Source organism: Marmota monax, unplaced genomic scaffold (genome assembly GCF_021218885.2).
Source record: "Marmota monax isolate L192 unplaced genomic scaffold, Marmota_monax_Labrador192_F-V1.1 WCK01_AAM20220418_F8-fsc00098, whole genome shotgun sequence".
Taxonomy (NCBI): domain Eukaryota; kingdom Metazoa; phylum Chordata; class Mammalia; order Rodentia; family Sciuridae; genus Marmota; species Marmota monax.
Window position 1 is genome coordinate 2,481,645 of NW_026694639.1, and position 16,299 is coordinate 2,497,943.

Sequence of the window (16,299 nt, forward strand, 5' to 3'; positions counted from 1 at the left end):
TTTATAATAAAGCTGGAATTATTTTCCTGTTGACAAAATCTCTGAGATAGTAGAATTATATCACAAAACATCAATTTTGTTCTGGAAACACGTGTTCTTTTCAACAGTCACTAATATTTCCTGCATTTAAATTATGTGTTTTTATTTAACAGAAAGTTTACAGAGAGGATTTTGAGAAGGAGATTAAGGGAAGGTCCTCATTAGATTTGGACAAGACTCCTGAATTTTTACATGTAAAGTACATCACCAACCTTCTGAGGGAGGTATGATCTTTCTATTTTCTATTAAATGTCATGAAAGAAAATGGAGGAAATAACCCAGGAGATATTTACCTAACAGTCTTCTGCTAAGCCAGTGTTTGAGATGTTAGCACTTTGCTCTGTCCTACACTTTGACCCTTATTAAGAAAGTCTTACATTTTCATTAAAAAGAGAAAAGTATTAGTTAACACATCTGTTTAAAGTTGAGGGAAGAAAGTGCCTAGATTTCCTGAAAAGATTTGAAGAATATTCTAGTTTTGTGTTTTAATTGTAGCTTAGAAGCTCTGTATGTAGTGAGTTTTATAGCTTTATAGTAGTTAGTTTAAAATATACATACATTTTTTGAATATAGGTGGGCAAGTTTGATTCTTTAAAATGGAATTATTATAAAAACATGTATTAGAACCACCTTTTTTCCTGTAGTTTCCCTGCAGCATTCTCATGATATTTGATACCAAAAATGAGTTCTGACGTGTGAAAGTGTGGATAGAAGGTGCATTATTTATAAGTCTCTTATCTTCTATGTAGGGAAAAATTGTAAAGTTAGCATATAGAATAGAGGAACTCAGGTCTGTTTTTCATTTCATTCTCTGTAGGATTTCTCCCCAAACTTAAAGGTATATTTTGGCTCAGAATTAATATTTAAATGTGTTGAACACGTAAGTTTTCAAATCTTAACAAAAATATTGTGCTCATAGTGCAACTCTTAAAATGTTTGCCTTTTTTTTTTTTAATGGCTGAAAAATAACTTAGAGTTCTTTCATTTCTGTTTAAATAGATTCTCTTTATATTACAGGAAAGTTTAAGTGAATATATAATAATGGAATACATGTAATATAATAATTATTATATAATATATAAGTGGAATATATATGTGTGTGTGTATGTGTATATATATATATATATATATATATATATATATATATATATTACATTTATTTATTTAGGAAATGGAAAATGAAATTCCATTTCATTCTAAATTTTTGAACCAAAGAAATGATTACTGAAAGAAATATCTTAGGTCAGTGAAATACACTAAATCATAATTACCTGTATAGAGGCTTATCATTATGAACTTCTTTAGTAAGCAAGTGCCAACTGGCCTTTACCATGAACTGGTTTTAGAAATTTAGTGTGATTCATTGTTATAATTTATATTGTGCTGAAATACACATATAATTTCTGTAAGAATTCTCTTGCTACTTTTTCCTTCTTTTAGTGAGTATGATACAATTAAGACATTTTGAGAGAGAAAAGCGGACAGAGGCACTTTGGTCTTTCTTACTATTAGAGCCATTAATCCCATCCTAATGTCCCCACACTTATAACCTCATCTGAATATAATTACCCCTGAAGGCCCCACCTCCAGGTGCCATCACACTGGAAGTTAGGGCTTCAACATATGAATTTTTGGAGGAAAATTTAGATTATTTTTAGGAAAATAAACATCATAACAACTATGATTTAAAACTTTTAATTAAATTATAGAGATGACCAGCTTAAAAAACAGTTGCTTAGTGATATAATGAAATTGTAACTTCCCTTTCTAACTGTAAGCCTTTAGCTGGAAATGGGCATTGCGCTCCTTGCTTTATGGTTTTTACATTTGCTCTGCTATTTAGGGTCTCTGAAGTACCACTGGATGCCCCACGTGATTCCCCCCTCATTGCCCGTTGGCATCCGTAAAGCATTTACTTTTATTTTCATTTTGCCAAGATGGAAATTAAGGCTGAGTTCCTTAAAGTCCCCCTGAAGTTAACATCACCAAAGTAGTGAAAGAGCTCTTACTTAAATCCAGGTCATTTCACTCAGAGCTCTTTCCAGAAACACGTGCAGGTTGTGATAATATCTAGCAGGCCGTAGGTTGAGCAGAGGACAGCTAATTTAATTATACAGGACAAAGGGAAAATAACATGAAATGAACCTTAGAACTAACTGCAACCTGATTTCTTATCAGTGAAGGTAATTTCATCTTTCACCCAGCAAATTAGTTGTAAATGAAACTTAGAGTAGTGGGAAAAGGATATTTATTGTTTTCATAATACAATTGAGAAAACAAGCAATTTGTTGGCAGAGAATACAAGTTTTGTGTAAACATCTGTGAGAGGCATTTGGATCTACTTAAAATATGATATTAAAATAGGAGAAATTCAAAGTGTATATTATCAATATGTAGGAAATTATTTGGCTCTATGTTATTTGATTATCAATCATTGAATAAAGTGGAAACTTAAAAAAAAAAAAAACTTTGGCTACGGCAACCCTTTTGATTTGATCATTTTGTTTTGTTCTTTTTCAACTGTGTTCTTTGGGTAATTCATATTTACTAAACATTTGTAAAAAATATTTAACATAATTGTTAAGAAGCATATATTCCTAAGATCTTTCTCATCATTGAAAGGAAAAAACATCTTTAAAAAATTCACTGTGGTACCAAAACATGTTGGGAGAAAGGATGAAAGGGCAAAGATGGATAATATTGGAAGCCACTCTGAATTTGATAGAGTACAAAAATGACGTGGAAAGGGCATAGCAGGATGCTCAACAGTGTGATTTCTTCCTCCCTGGTAATATTTTCTGTCTAGGATCTCTAGAAAAGAATATAGAATCTCGGTTAAAGTGATTTCCAGTAAGTTACTGTCCTATCCTTGTCTTATAGAAAGAATATAAAAAGGATTTGGAAAATGAAATAAAGGGGAAAGGAATGGACGTTAATTCAGAAGTTCTTGATATTCAGAGAGCCAAACGAGCATCTGAAATGGCCAGTGAGGTGAGTGGATTTGCTTAACAACCCAGAATGGGTAAATTCTCTGCTGACTTCCTTACCGATAAACCTTTCTCAAAGATTATATATAGGGGCTGGGGTTGTGGCTCAGTGGTAAAGCACTTGCCGAGCATGTGTGAGGCACTGGGTTCGATTCTCAGCACTGCATATAAATCAATAAAATAAAGGTCCATTGACAACTAAAAAAAATTCCAAAAAAGATTCTATATATCTCACAACTTTCATGCACAGATGATAATCTCTAGCTCTATCCTAGTAGTCTTTCCCAGACAATGAATGAAAAATAAATTGATGTTCCCAATCTCCTTTCTATTCGGTCTGAGAACAATGACCATTTGCCCCATTTTAGAAAAAAATCTGTATTATAAATTCACCAGAATAGTTTTATGAGATTTGACTTGATCTTTTAAGCAAGTCAGAGGCAAAAAAAATTAGGAAGGTATGTTATCATGATCTGTCAGTCATAGCAGTTAAAAAGTTCCTGGCCTCCTGCTAGCAGCCAACTCACTCTCCCAGTCCAGCCCTAGCTGCTAAATGAGCCCAGTTAAACCTCTTGTTCAAAGTGGCTACTTCTCAGTTTATGTAAACTTTGTTAGAAGAAATGAATGTCTCCACAATACTTTTAGTCCTATAATGCTTGTATGAGGCTATGACTTTGGTATCACATGACGGCAGTTCTTTGAGGAGAAGCTAGCTAAATTTATTAGTAAAAGAGCTTAAAGTTTTGTTGCCATATACTGATAAACTGTAGTACTAATGATGATGATATTGTCCCTGTTAGTCAGGTCTCAAATGATAGAAACCCAACTCTCCCTGGGTTATGAAACAAGAAAAGTGTGTAAGCTCATAGAAATCAAGAAGTCCAAGATTGCAGGGTGCTGTGTTGCCTGCCTGTAATATCAGTGATTCCAGAGGTTGAAGAGGGAGGATTGCAAGTTTGAGGCCAGCCTTAGCAGCTTAGTGAGACCCTGTCTCAAAATAAAAAAATAAAAAATATCTGGGGATGTAGCTTAGTGGTAGAGCAACCCTAAGTTAATCCCCAGTACCAGAGGTAGGGTGAGGGGTGGAAAGAAAGAAAAGTCCAAAAAAGTCCAAAAGAGTTTCCTTCTGGTGGGCATTCAAATGATGCCCCTCTTCCTCCATCTCTTGGTTCTGTTATCCTCTGTTGGCTTCACACTTGAGAGGCTGTCTCCATGAGCTGATGCCTCTTAATAACAGAGTAGCTTATACTTATGACCAGTAGGAAGTGAGTAATACCAGTAGGAAGTGAGTATGTGTTTTGTAGTTCCAATGGAGGTTCTAGGAATGAATTTCTTGGATCAGCCTTTGTCCTGTGCTGACACTGGAGCCAATCATTACATCTTGGGTCAGAGGAGTACAATGTACTATTATTGGCTTCTCATGGTTACCCATTTGTTCAGTTAACTTTCTATGTATTTTAGTAGTATTTCAAGTACAAAATATTATCTGTTCATATGCATTTTTAAAAATCTTATATAGCCGATAAATTAAATGAAAACTTTTAAAAGCATTGAAGTGGAATTAAAAATATATGTGGGAACCAGGTGTGGTGGTGCCCAGTGACTTGAGAGGTTAAGGCAGGCGGATCACAAGTTAGAGGCCAGCCTCAAGAAATTTGCAAGACCCTCACAATTTAATGAGACCCTGTCTCAAACCAAAAAGCATGTGACTATATATTTCTGTGGTAATCCCCTTTGGGTGTTCAATCCCCAGCATGTGTGTGTGTGTGTGTGTGTGTGTGTATATATATATATATATATAAAACACATTTTTAAAAATGTGGGTAGTAAGAAGGTGATGAAAACCAATCGCTGCAAGATGGATGGATTGAGAGGGGTGAGAGGTAATTCTCCCAAAGAAAATCATGGAGCGTTTTGCCCGAAGACAGAAGGATGGTTTCCAGGCAGACATAAACAACAGGTATCTGCTGCGATGTCTTTGGCTAACAGTATCATCACATGATTCCTAATTTCTACAAATTCTTTCAGTTGGAATAATATATCTAGTCCACATTCAGAAGTAAATCTTGAAAACAGTTGTCAATAATATTTAGGAAAATTGTTGTAAGCTTTCAATGTGGGGGTTCAGTCAGTTACAGTTGAATGTAAGGTGTTGCATGAACAGAAGCAGATTAGGCATTATTAATGGAAGAAGGGCTGGCGTGGGGTGTATGAGTGAAAGATCAAGTTTTTTTTTTTTTTTTAAATCAGTATTGAGCACCCCCTGTGCTGGGCTATGTGCTATACGCTAACCCATTGATCTTCACTGTGAATCCCTCTTGGATCTTTTAGTATTCCTATTTCACAGCTGCGTTAATCAGAAATGTGAAGAAATATTTCTGTTGTCACACAGCGATGGAGTGCTGTCCTCAAAGTTGGTCCTCTTTCTACAACTTTAACCCATTTACATCCACATCTCTATCTTCCAGCCACTAGTATGATTCCTATGAAGACTCTCTTGGCAATTGCCTTTTGTACACTAAAAATCTTCAGCACTTTTTATACCCTTCTTCAGTGAGAATAGAGATTATGGTTTTAGGCAGTTCAGAAAATTCAGTTTCAGGTGAGATCATTCATGTGACATAGTAAGTTGTGTACCCTCTCTTTGAAAATATGGTTATTTGCCTTTTTGATCACTGACTCCAAAGGTGTGTTTATTCATGGAGTTTCTGAATGTTGTAAAATGTTGCTTTTTTACAGAAAGAATACAAGAAAGACCTAGAGTCCAAAATTAAGGGCAAGGGAATGCAGGTTGGCACTGACACCCTTGAATTCCAGCGTGCCAAAAAAGCTACAGAGATCGCCAGCGAGGTAAGCAGACAGCTCCTACCTACCTTGAAACTCGTCTTGGGAATTCAACAGATCAGATCAGCAAGTCAATTAGTCCATGGGATTTCTCAAAGCCGTGTGTCTGGTTGACAGTTTAGAATGGAAACCATTTCAAATCTTTATATTTATTCAGAAATGTATAGTTTTTGCTTTGCTCATATCCTTTAAATACATTCAAGGAAGCTCGAGAAAAGGCATTTTAATAAGATAAGGTCACATAGACACACATATTCCCTAATCCCTTTATTCTGTAATTCAACAAATTTCATGTTCATCCAGGATACGATAAATATTTTCAGAGTATGTTTTCTTTAGGACGGATCATATGCTTCTAGTCATAGTTATATTTCCAACCTACTGAGAAAAACTTGAAAACCACTTATTACATGAGAACAGTAGCCATTTCTATGAGATTACACATCCTTAAAATATCCTCCCTTGATTTCACCATGCCTGAAATTACTAGAGTCAGCATTTGGGCTTGAGGCATTAGTCATCCTGAAGGACCATATGTAATCATCCAGTACTATTTTCCTTTTCACATAAGACAAGTAAAGACAGAATATTAATTTAGAAGTTTTTTTTTTTGATGCTCTGATATGATAGATATCATAGAACAGAGTTGTAGGAGTCAGACCATGTATATTTTCAAAGGAAATGCCCTAGATTGGACTCACCTCTTGAACTTCCTCAGCAATTTAAGGGTCACTGGAGCAAGGCAGGGGTCAGGATGAGGTGATCCTGTAAGAAATATATGTGGAGAGAGAGTGGGGTGCCGGTTAAGGGGTGGGACTCACTCACCTTAAGGCAGTTAGGTTGGGATGTCAGTGGGGCTGCTCAGAGAGCTCTTCTGTGACTCCTAAAGTTAGACATAGCTGACTCAGGATTGACTCCTACCCTGGGAATCTGGAGAGCCAGGCGTAGCTAATTTGCCCACCATGGAATTCCTACTCCTTTGGGTGCTACCTAACTCCCAGGGTTAGGCACTTGCCAGGGAAATGAGTTGCTGTGATTGGTTTAGACAGAGCACCGGGAGATGGCACAGGATTCCTTACTAGTAAGGCCTTCCCTTAGAAATGGCAGTTGGGGTAGCAGTGAGAGGATGCTGAGTAGAAACTTGAAAACCTTCTCAGCCTCCTCCCCTAATTCTCTTCTCCTCCCGAGAGTTATTGTTATAAGTTGTAGAGCCTTCACATTTGTTTTTATTTATATAAAGTTGTACACAATAGACTTAAAAAAACCCCCTAAATGCAGTCATGCTGTAATCTTTGTCCTATGTTCATTTTTTCCCCATTCATTTACTGTTATGGTCCTTCTCCCATGTCACTTCATATAGGTCTCCTCCATTCTTATAAAAAATTATGTTCTATACCATGAATATGAATGTGTGCCCATTTACCCTTTGTTGTCCACATGGATTGTGTATAATGAGATCTCAACATTAGATGCCAAAACCAAAACCCTTAAGTTTCTCCCAGGTTCTCTTCCTGTCATTATCAAATGACACCAAACAAATCTTAGAAGTCCCTTTGAGTCCTCTCATTGCAAGTGTTGTTGCCTTTACCCCACGATGGTGTTCTAAATCCATTGAAATCTCCCCTGCCTCGTCAAAGCTGCCATCTCTGTCCCCAGGGTCTTAAAATAGCTTCTTAACCAGAATTCTGTTTCCATTCATGCCCTCTTATATACATTTTTAATAATAATAATAATAATTTCACAATTCTCTGATTTTTTTCTTATTATGAGGAGGGAATTACTGGACCGGAGCATGGGATGGGGTGAGTGAGAATTCAGGGGTTGGGAAGAAGCATTTGGAATCGTCCTCATGGGAGATGAGAAATGAAGGAACTGAAAGTATCCTTTCCCTCGAGAAAAGATTTTGTATTTCATCCTTTTGCCGAAGAGCAGGCTTCTAAGACATAGGCCTTTTCCAGAAAATTGGTATGTTTTAGCATTTAGGTTTTTCCTTAGTGTGTTCATTAGTTTGTTCAACAGTATGCTAGTTTTGGTTTTCTCTTTGTTCTTTGAGACTGTATGCTAGGAATATAATGCACATTTAGTTATTGGGGACCAAGAAGAAGATAGGCTCAGAGGAATCACCTGTATTGTGGTTATATTTTAATCACAGTCATGTCTTCTTTTGCCAAACAAACAGACTCTCAAGTCCTTTTCAACCAATGTATGGTACTTGCCATAGTTTATTTTTAATATTCAAGGTTTATTTTTCAAGTAGCAATGTAGTATATTGTTATGCCAGTGAACCCCAATAGTCAAACCTTCCTGTATCCATGGGCCTGACCATGGGACTTTCTTTACCAACGGGACATTGGCAAACATGATTGCAACAGAGGTTCTAAAGTGTTTACGCCTTAAGGTGTTTTGTTATACAACAGTAACAACTGGTGTAATCAGTGCCAGATATAGTCTATGTGCTTTAGAACATCTTTAGATTTGTTAGAAAATTGAGTGATGTACCTCTACCATGCAATTTGGTGGCATTTTTTTTTGTATGTTTGTTACTAGGGACTGAACCCACCAGTGCTTTACCCTAATTCTTTTTATTTTGTATTTTGAGACAAGTTCTTGCTAAATTGCTGAGGGTCTTGCTAAGTTGCCCAGGTTGGCCTTGAATTTGTGATCTTCCTGTCTCAGCCACCTGAGTCACTGGGATTACAGGTGTGCACTTGTCACACCCAGCTTGTTTTAGGGTTTAAACAGGCTTCCTAAAAACAGAAATATCTAGTAATAGGATATTATTATTTTATTATAAAATTAAACATTACTACTTGAGGTTTTATTTAGAAAAGTAAAACCGAGAGTCTGTTAAAAAACAGATAGGAAAAATACAGCATTTATCTAAGATTGAGATTTGTTTATAATGTATTTAAGGTCTTTATTTTTTTTTTGTACTGGGAATTGAACCCAGAGGTACTCTTACTGAATTACATCCCTAGCCCTTGTTTTATTTTTTTTGAGTCTGGCCTTGAGTTTATGATCCTCCTACCTCAGCATCCTGAGTAGCTGGGAATTACAGGTGTGTGCCACCATACCAGTCCTTACTTAAAGTTTAAAAGTTCTTAAATAAAATTTATTTAAAAATTTTAAACAAGTTATTTAGAACATCATAAATTAGCAAATCAGTAGTTATTTTAAAGCAATGAATCTACAAGTCTTAAGTATATCAACATAATAGGAAATATTGTTTTGGAAGAAATTTAATTGGATGTAGTTAATGATTTTAAAGGTAAATTATTTTAAAGAATAGCATACAGAAATCACAGACATGAAAGTGTACAGCTTGCTGAATTTTATATCAGATATAAAACGTAACAAGAGCCCCTAAAGACATGCACGTCTGTAATTATAGTGCTCATTATGTAAATTACATAATTTTAGAAAGTAATAGAGAATCCAAATCAAGCTGGCTTTTAAGAAAGCAGGTAATTCATTGTTCTTATGATTGAGTGGTGGAGGGATTCTTTGCAATGGCTTGATCTAGGGCTCAAATACAGTCATTTGCTACATGATGACTTGTGGTCAATAATAAACCATGTATACAATGGTGATCCCACAAGATTATAATGAGCTGAAAAATTCCTATCGCCCAGTGACATGTAGCCATCCTAATGTCATTGTGCAACAAAAAGTATAGCACATCCAGTTACATTCATTCTTTTTTTTTTTGGTAGTGGAGATTGAACCCAGGAATATTTAACCACTAAGGTGTATCCCCAGCCCTTTTTATTTATTTATTTTTTTGAGACAGGGTCTCACTAAGTTGCTTAGGTCCTCACCAAGTTGCTGAGGCTGGCCTTGAACTTATGATCCTCCTGCCTCAGCCTTCTGAGTTGCTGGGATTATAGGCATGTGCCAGCATGCCTGGCCATTATTCTTGATAATGATCACAATCATTACTGGTTTATGTATGAACTTAATACTGTACATCTTATTGTTATTTTAGAGTGTGCTCTTTCTGCTTATTAAACAAATTACTATAAAACAGCATGCTGTTATGCCAGCAGCAGCCTCATACCTGGTATTTACTGAGTTTCTGGATTGCACCCTTTTCTCTTATACTTGATTTAATCTTATGTCCTTTTGCTCTTCATGGCCTTGGGGGCAACAGGCTAGGTAACATAGCTACCATATTGCTCAGGTGTGTAGTAGGCTATACCATTTAGGTCTGTGATGAACACTCTAAGATGTTCACACAACCATGGAATTGCCTAATGGAACATTTCTCAGAATCAATCCCCATCATTACACAATATAGAACTGTAATGTGATTTAATTTCAGTTTCTCATTTTCAGTTCTCAGGTTTTCTTCTTTTGTTTGCAAAGAAACTTCCACCAGCTCCAGGGCTGAATCCTTCTTCATTTATGTCCAGAAGGAAAGAGAAAGTCCTTTCTGAGCTCTTCCACTGAAAAAGAAGTGCACCTACCCCTGAACCAATCATGGAGGCTAGGGATGGGGTGTTACCATTCATTTAAGCCCCATAGTGCCCAAACACTTGAGACAACCTCATTTTAGAATGGGGAACAGCAAGTTGCAGCAATTGTAAAAAGCAACAATTTACGATCACTTCTTATTGCTATTTATCAATTAGTTATATACTTACCAACAATTTATCAAATTTATTATATTGAAATACAAAATTTCCTCCTACCTGGCTCATTTTTTTAAAAAAAATTTAGGCTTGTAGACAAAAGCCTTCAGATTACTTATGACTAAGTCACTCCATATCATGTTTCTACCACAAGTTAAACTTTCTTGTCCTTTAAAAGACAAGAAGAAATAAAGGTACAACTTAATTCTATAGGACTTGGTCCTGGTTCAAAGTGACATCACGGTTTTTTTAGCACTGTTTTTGGAATGGTTGCAGAACACTAACGGCGTGTTTCATTTTCTGCAGAAAGACTATAAAAGAGATCTGGAGACTGAAATTAGAGGGAAAGGAATGCAGGTCAGCGCAGAGACTCTTGATGTGCAGAGGGCTAAGAGAGCCTCTGAGATGGCCAGCCAGGTGAGGAGGCAGCAGACACCAAGTTTCAAACACACAGAGTCCTCTCACATGGAGTCCTCTATAGAATTTCCAAAGCATAAATGTGACTTCCACTTGGGTGGCTTTGATGTTCAGATACATAAATACCTACCTTGTTATCAAAGGTAAAGCAAAGCACTAAGACGAATTTCTGTTCTTCTAGAAGCAATATAAGAAAGACTTAGAAAATGAAATTAAGGGGAAAGGAATGCAAGTGAACGTGGATATCCCAGATATGCTTCGAGCCAAGAGGGCGTCTGAAATCTGTAGCCAGGTTGGTAAAGAACGCAGAAGTTTAGAATAATGTCCTCTAATATCCGGTCACCATGTGCTTCAAGTGTCTTTATGATTTGTACATTTTTGAAGGCATTGCAAAGTCAATACACTCTGTTATGAAGAAATCATTGGCCAAATTAAATTAACCTTATTAATTAAAAGGACAACTGTTTTTTATTCAATTCAGGAGACTTCTGGAATGCCAAAGGCCCCCTGGCCCCCTGTTTTGAGTCCAAGAACATTTTGACCTTTTTTTTTGGACTCTGTTACATTCTTGGCTTGAATGTTCTTTGCTCATTCTACAGAAATGTAATTCCAAAGAATTATGTCTTTTGACCACTTCATGTGAATAGTCCATTGTATTAAAATATTCAGCTCCAAATCAAATGGTGGTGGCTAAGAATGCACAAGGTATCAGGTGAAATTTAATATGAAGTAAAAATTAAGAGCTAAGCTTTCTTGGTAAAATTTATATTTGCCAAGTATACCTTACCTGTTACATATCCTTAAAAAAAATTGAGAGAGACAATGACCTTAGAAGTAAATATGTATGGAAGAAGAAGAAGTTGCTTACAAAATCTGATTTGGGCAAGAACTTTCATTAATGATTAGTATTTGTGCTGTAATATTTATATAGAAAAGAATGAATCCCAATGGAAAAAATAGTAGAGGGGATGAAAAAAATTAAATGTTATAGAAAATTGCACAAAGAATTAAATTTGATTAATGGAAATGTTGAAAGTAATTTTTGACAAAATTTTGTCAATTTTTTTTAATATTCTGGTTAAAAAATAAGCAAGAACCCTAAACATCAACTGGTTCAAAATGGAAGCATCAAGATGGCAGAGTCCAAATGTCAAAGTATGTTTCTCATCCTCCTTGGAGTACAGCAACCAGGACAGTCCTGAAGTGCATGCTTTCCTGTCCTCAGTGTTCACTTCTTTGCATACAAAATTTACATATTTGCATGCAAAATTAGATAGTTTTGCCCTTGGGGATCTACAGGCTAAAATCAAACAAATAAAGTATCACGAACCATGATACGTACTACCTGAAAGCAGAAGAATCAAGAGTAAAGGTTTCCCAGAGGAAGCAGCTCCTCAGCTGCCAGATTTCCTGCCTGAAGCATTGAAATTTTGAGTGTGCCACTAGAGTACATCAGAATTTAAGGGATTTTAGGTACTTGAGGCTACAGTGAACTCCTTAAGAGAGGAATGACACAGTGCTGCAGTTCAACAGGAACAGCAGTTACTTTCCTTAACAAGCAGCAATATGCCATCATAGTTAACTTCACTAACCAGAGTCCTTGACCTTCAATCCTAGCTCTGACACTAACTAGCTGGTATATGATACAGATGGGGATAATAATAGGTACTGCTTGTGGGATTGGTTAACTAAGTAAATGTGTGTTGAGTATTACATAGCAAGTGTTATGTGTGTGCTGGTGCAAAGTATAAAGTATTGCCCAGGTTTTATTGGAATTTATTGTAGCTCATTGGGTGGATAGAAAATTGAAATTGTTAAAATCTTAACTATAAAAATACTGGTATGTTTTCCCAAATCATAGATCTTTATCTAAAGTAGAAAGCAAAGCATAAATCTGGAAGCATGTAGAGAAGTAGATATGGAGATCCAGACTATGTGGAGCAGGACCTGAGGTGCTCGTGGAAGAGCAGGTCCTAAGTTTAGGAAGAGCATAGAGGTGAGGCCCTCTGAAGTGTTGGAACCGACTGGAATGGGGCCATATCCTGACGGAGGTGAGGCTGTCCCACTTGATGGTTTGCTCACTGCCTTTATTTTTGCTGCTATGTCAACAACTAGTTTGAATCTTAAGATGTGACTTTGAATCATGTGCGAATGGAGGAGTGGGAAGAAATGGTCCCATTCTTTCCCTTCCTCTCTGTCTCACACACAAAGTATCAGATTTGTATTACTTTTTATTTTTAGAAAAAGTACAAAGATGAAGCAGAGAAAATGCTTTCTAACTATTCCACTGTGGCAGATACTCCCGAAATTCAGAGAATTAAGACAACTCAACAAAACATTAGTATGGTGAGTAGCGATTATAGGTTGAGTATCCCTCATATGCAGTGCTTGGGACCAGAAGTATTTTGGATTTTTAAAAATTTTGTAATATTTGATTATCTTCTGTATTTCTGAAGTGTCTGTTGTGATATTGCCTTTTTCATCCCGTATGCTAGTAATTTGAGTTCTCTCTCTTCTTCTCTTCGCTAGCATCGCTAAGGGTCTGTCGATTTTGTTTATTTTTTCAAAGAACCAACTTTTAGTTTTGTCAATTTTTTCAATTGTTTCTTTTGTTTCGATTTCATTAATTTCAGCTCTGATTTTAATTATTTCTTGCCTTCTACTTCTTTTGCTGTTGTTTTGCTCTTCTTTTTCTAGGATTTTGAGATGAAGCATGAGATCATTTATTTGTTGGTTTTTTCTTTTTTTAAGGAATGAACTCCAAGCAATGAATTTTCCTCTTAGAACTGCTTTCAATGTGTCCCACAGATTCCGATATGTTGTGTCTGTGTTTTCATTAATCTCTAAGAATTTTTTAATTTCCTCCTTGATGTCTTCTATAACCCATTGATCATTCAGTAACCTATTGTTCATTCTCCAAGTGATGTATGCTTTTTCCTTCCTTCTTTTATCGTTGATTTTCAGTTTCATTCCATTATGGTCAGATAGGATGCATGGTATTATCTCTACTCCTTTATATTGTCTAAGCGTTGCCCTGTGACATAATATATGATCTATTTTTGAGAAGGATCCATGTGCTGCTGAGAAAAAAGTGTAACTGCTTGATGTTGGGTGGTATATTCTATATATGTCAATTAAGTCTAGGTTATTAATTGTGTTATTGAGTTCTATAGTTTCCTTATTCAACTTTTGTTTGGAAGATCTGTCCAGTGGCGAGAGAGGTGTGTTGAAGTCTCCCATGATTATTGTATGGTGGTCTATTAGACTCTTGAACTTGAGAAGAGTTTGTTTGATGAACATAGCTGCGCCATTGTTTGGGGCATATATATTTATGATTGTTATGTCTTGTGGATTAAAAAATTGTGGCATTTATACACAATGGAGTATTACTCTGCATTAAAAAATGACAAAATCATAGAATTTGCAGGGAAATGGATGGCACTAGAGCAGATTATGCTAAGTGAAGCTAGCCAATCCCTAAAAAGCAAATGCCAAATGTCTCCTTTGATATAAGGAGAGTAACTAAGAACAGAGTAGGGACGAAGAGCATGAGAAGAAGATTAACATTAAACAGAGATGAGAGGTGGGAGGGAAAGGGAGAGAAAAGGGAAATTGCATGGAAATGGAAGGAGACCCTCAGGGTTATACAAAAGAACATACAAGAGGGAATGAGGGGAAAGGGAAAAATAATACAAGGGGAAGAAATGAAGGTCAATAGGGGGGGTAGAGAGAGAAGAAGGGTGGGGAGGGGAGGGGAGGGAGGAGGGGGGATAGTAGAGGATAGGAAAGGCAGCAGAACACAACAGACACTAGTATGGCAATATGTAAATCAATGGATGTGTAATTGATGTGATTCTGCAATCTGTATATGGGCTAAAAATGGGAGTTCATAACTCACTTGAAGCAAAGTGTGAAAGATGATATATCAAGAACTATGTAATGTTTTGAACAACCAACAATAAAAAAAAAAAAAAATTTTGTAATATTTGCAAGTACATAATGAGATATGTTGGGGAAGGGACCTAAGTCTAAACATGAAATTAATTTCGTATGATGTTTCTGGACACATAGACTGAAGGTAAATTTTATATCATACTTTAGAGGCATTGATGTTTTGTTTGACAACCTATCACATGAGGTTAAGTATGGAAGTTTCCACTTGTTGACACTCAGAAAGTTCTAGATTTTAAAGGATTTTGGAATTTTGGATTAGAGATGCCTGATCTGTATTTCTTTTCAGTTGCCCATTGAAATTTTTTATTTTATAAGAAATGGGCCTTTTCTCCTTATTGTCTTGTGTGTGTGTGTTATGTGTGGGGGGGTATATTTGAGTTTTTCCATCAAATGTATTTTCTTTACTTCTTCAAAAGTACCAGGTATTCTCATAAGTTATGACTTGTCATGATTGTTTTGGAATTCCAGATTCAAATTTTATATTAGGTACAAATGACAATTGTTAACTGAATTTTATAAGTTTAACTGAGGAAATAAGTTGAAATCTTCCATACAGATTTTTCTTGAGGAAGATGAAAATAGTCACATGTAGTGATTTTCTTTCTGCTCTTTGATTAGTTGCATGGATACTATATCTGGAGGTTTACTAGTTCATAACTCATTCGTAGACTTTCATATTATTATTTTGAGAAATAGAATGACTTCAGCTGGGTTCACTAAGATTGGGCCTACGTTTAACGGATGTATGAACCTGAATTCTATTCTAAAATTGTAAAAGTTGACCTTACAGTCAATTTCATAATGTAACATTGGCAAGTGTCTAATAAAAAAAATGTAAATTCTATTCAGTTTGAGGGACTTTTCCACTTCCTAAATTAATTGGCCAGTTTTAGCTCTCAGGGTATGCTGCTCAGGTACACAAGAGGGCATGCTGTGCTGAGAAATGGAAAATTCTCACTGGAAGGATCAGAGGATGAGTCTGTTTTTGTGTTTTGACTCCTGTGATTTTATGGCATTCCAGAGGTTTAGCTTTGATGGGGGGGGCAGCAAACATTTTTCATGCCTATTCTTCCTCTCTCCCTGGGATTCACTGGATCACCAAATGTCAAGAAGGGGAGTAATTCTGTCATGGGTTTTTCTTAGAATTACTGGTTTTCAGTTGAGCATTTTTGCTTTTTGGTGTGCTTTGTATCTGAAAGGGGTAGATGTTGGTAAGGATGGAGAGACATGGGGGAAAGTTATTGAATAAGGAAGAGGAGGAAAATAGACTTTGAATGAATGTTGCTATTGATGATAGAGCTAATATTTTCTTGGAAGAGAATAAGGGCATCCTTGAGCTTGGAAGGATGGTGATAGCTTAAAATTTTACACCACTTTTGAACCAAATGCTGATTGCTTAGTGAGCTTTTATAATGTATATTTTGATT

General features: G+C 36.1%; 1 protein-coding gene across 9 annotated transcripts in view; it reads left to right on the forward strand.

Annotated features, from left to right (window-relative positions):
* The window catches only part of Nebl (nebulette), a 337,044-nt gene that overhangs the window by 279,688 nt on the left and 41,057 nt on the right, over window positions 1-16,299 (forward strand). For 7 of the 9 annotated variants that reach the window (XM_058572293.1, XM_046423005.2, XM_046423009.2 and 4 more), the window contains 6 exons: window positions 153-263; window positions 2,920-3,030; window positions 5,766-5,876; window positions 10,808-10,918; window positions 11,100-11,210; window positions 13,160-13,264. The exons of the other annotated variants lie outside the window; for them this stretch is intronic. In XM_058572293.1, coding sequence (XP_058428276.1) covers window positions 153-263; window positions 2,920-3,030; window positions 5,766-5,876; window positions 10,808-10,918; window positions 11,100-11,210; window positions 13,160-13,264 — 660 coding nt within the window. The remainder of the gene's footprint in view (window positions 1-152; window positions 264-2,919; window positions 3,031-5,765; window positions 5,877-10,807; window positions 10,919-11,099; window positions 11,211-13,159; window positions 13,265-16,299) is intronic. 9 annotated transcript variants of the gene reach the window in all.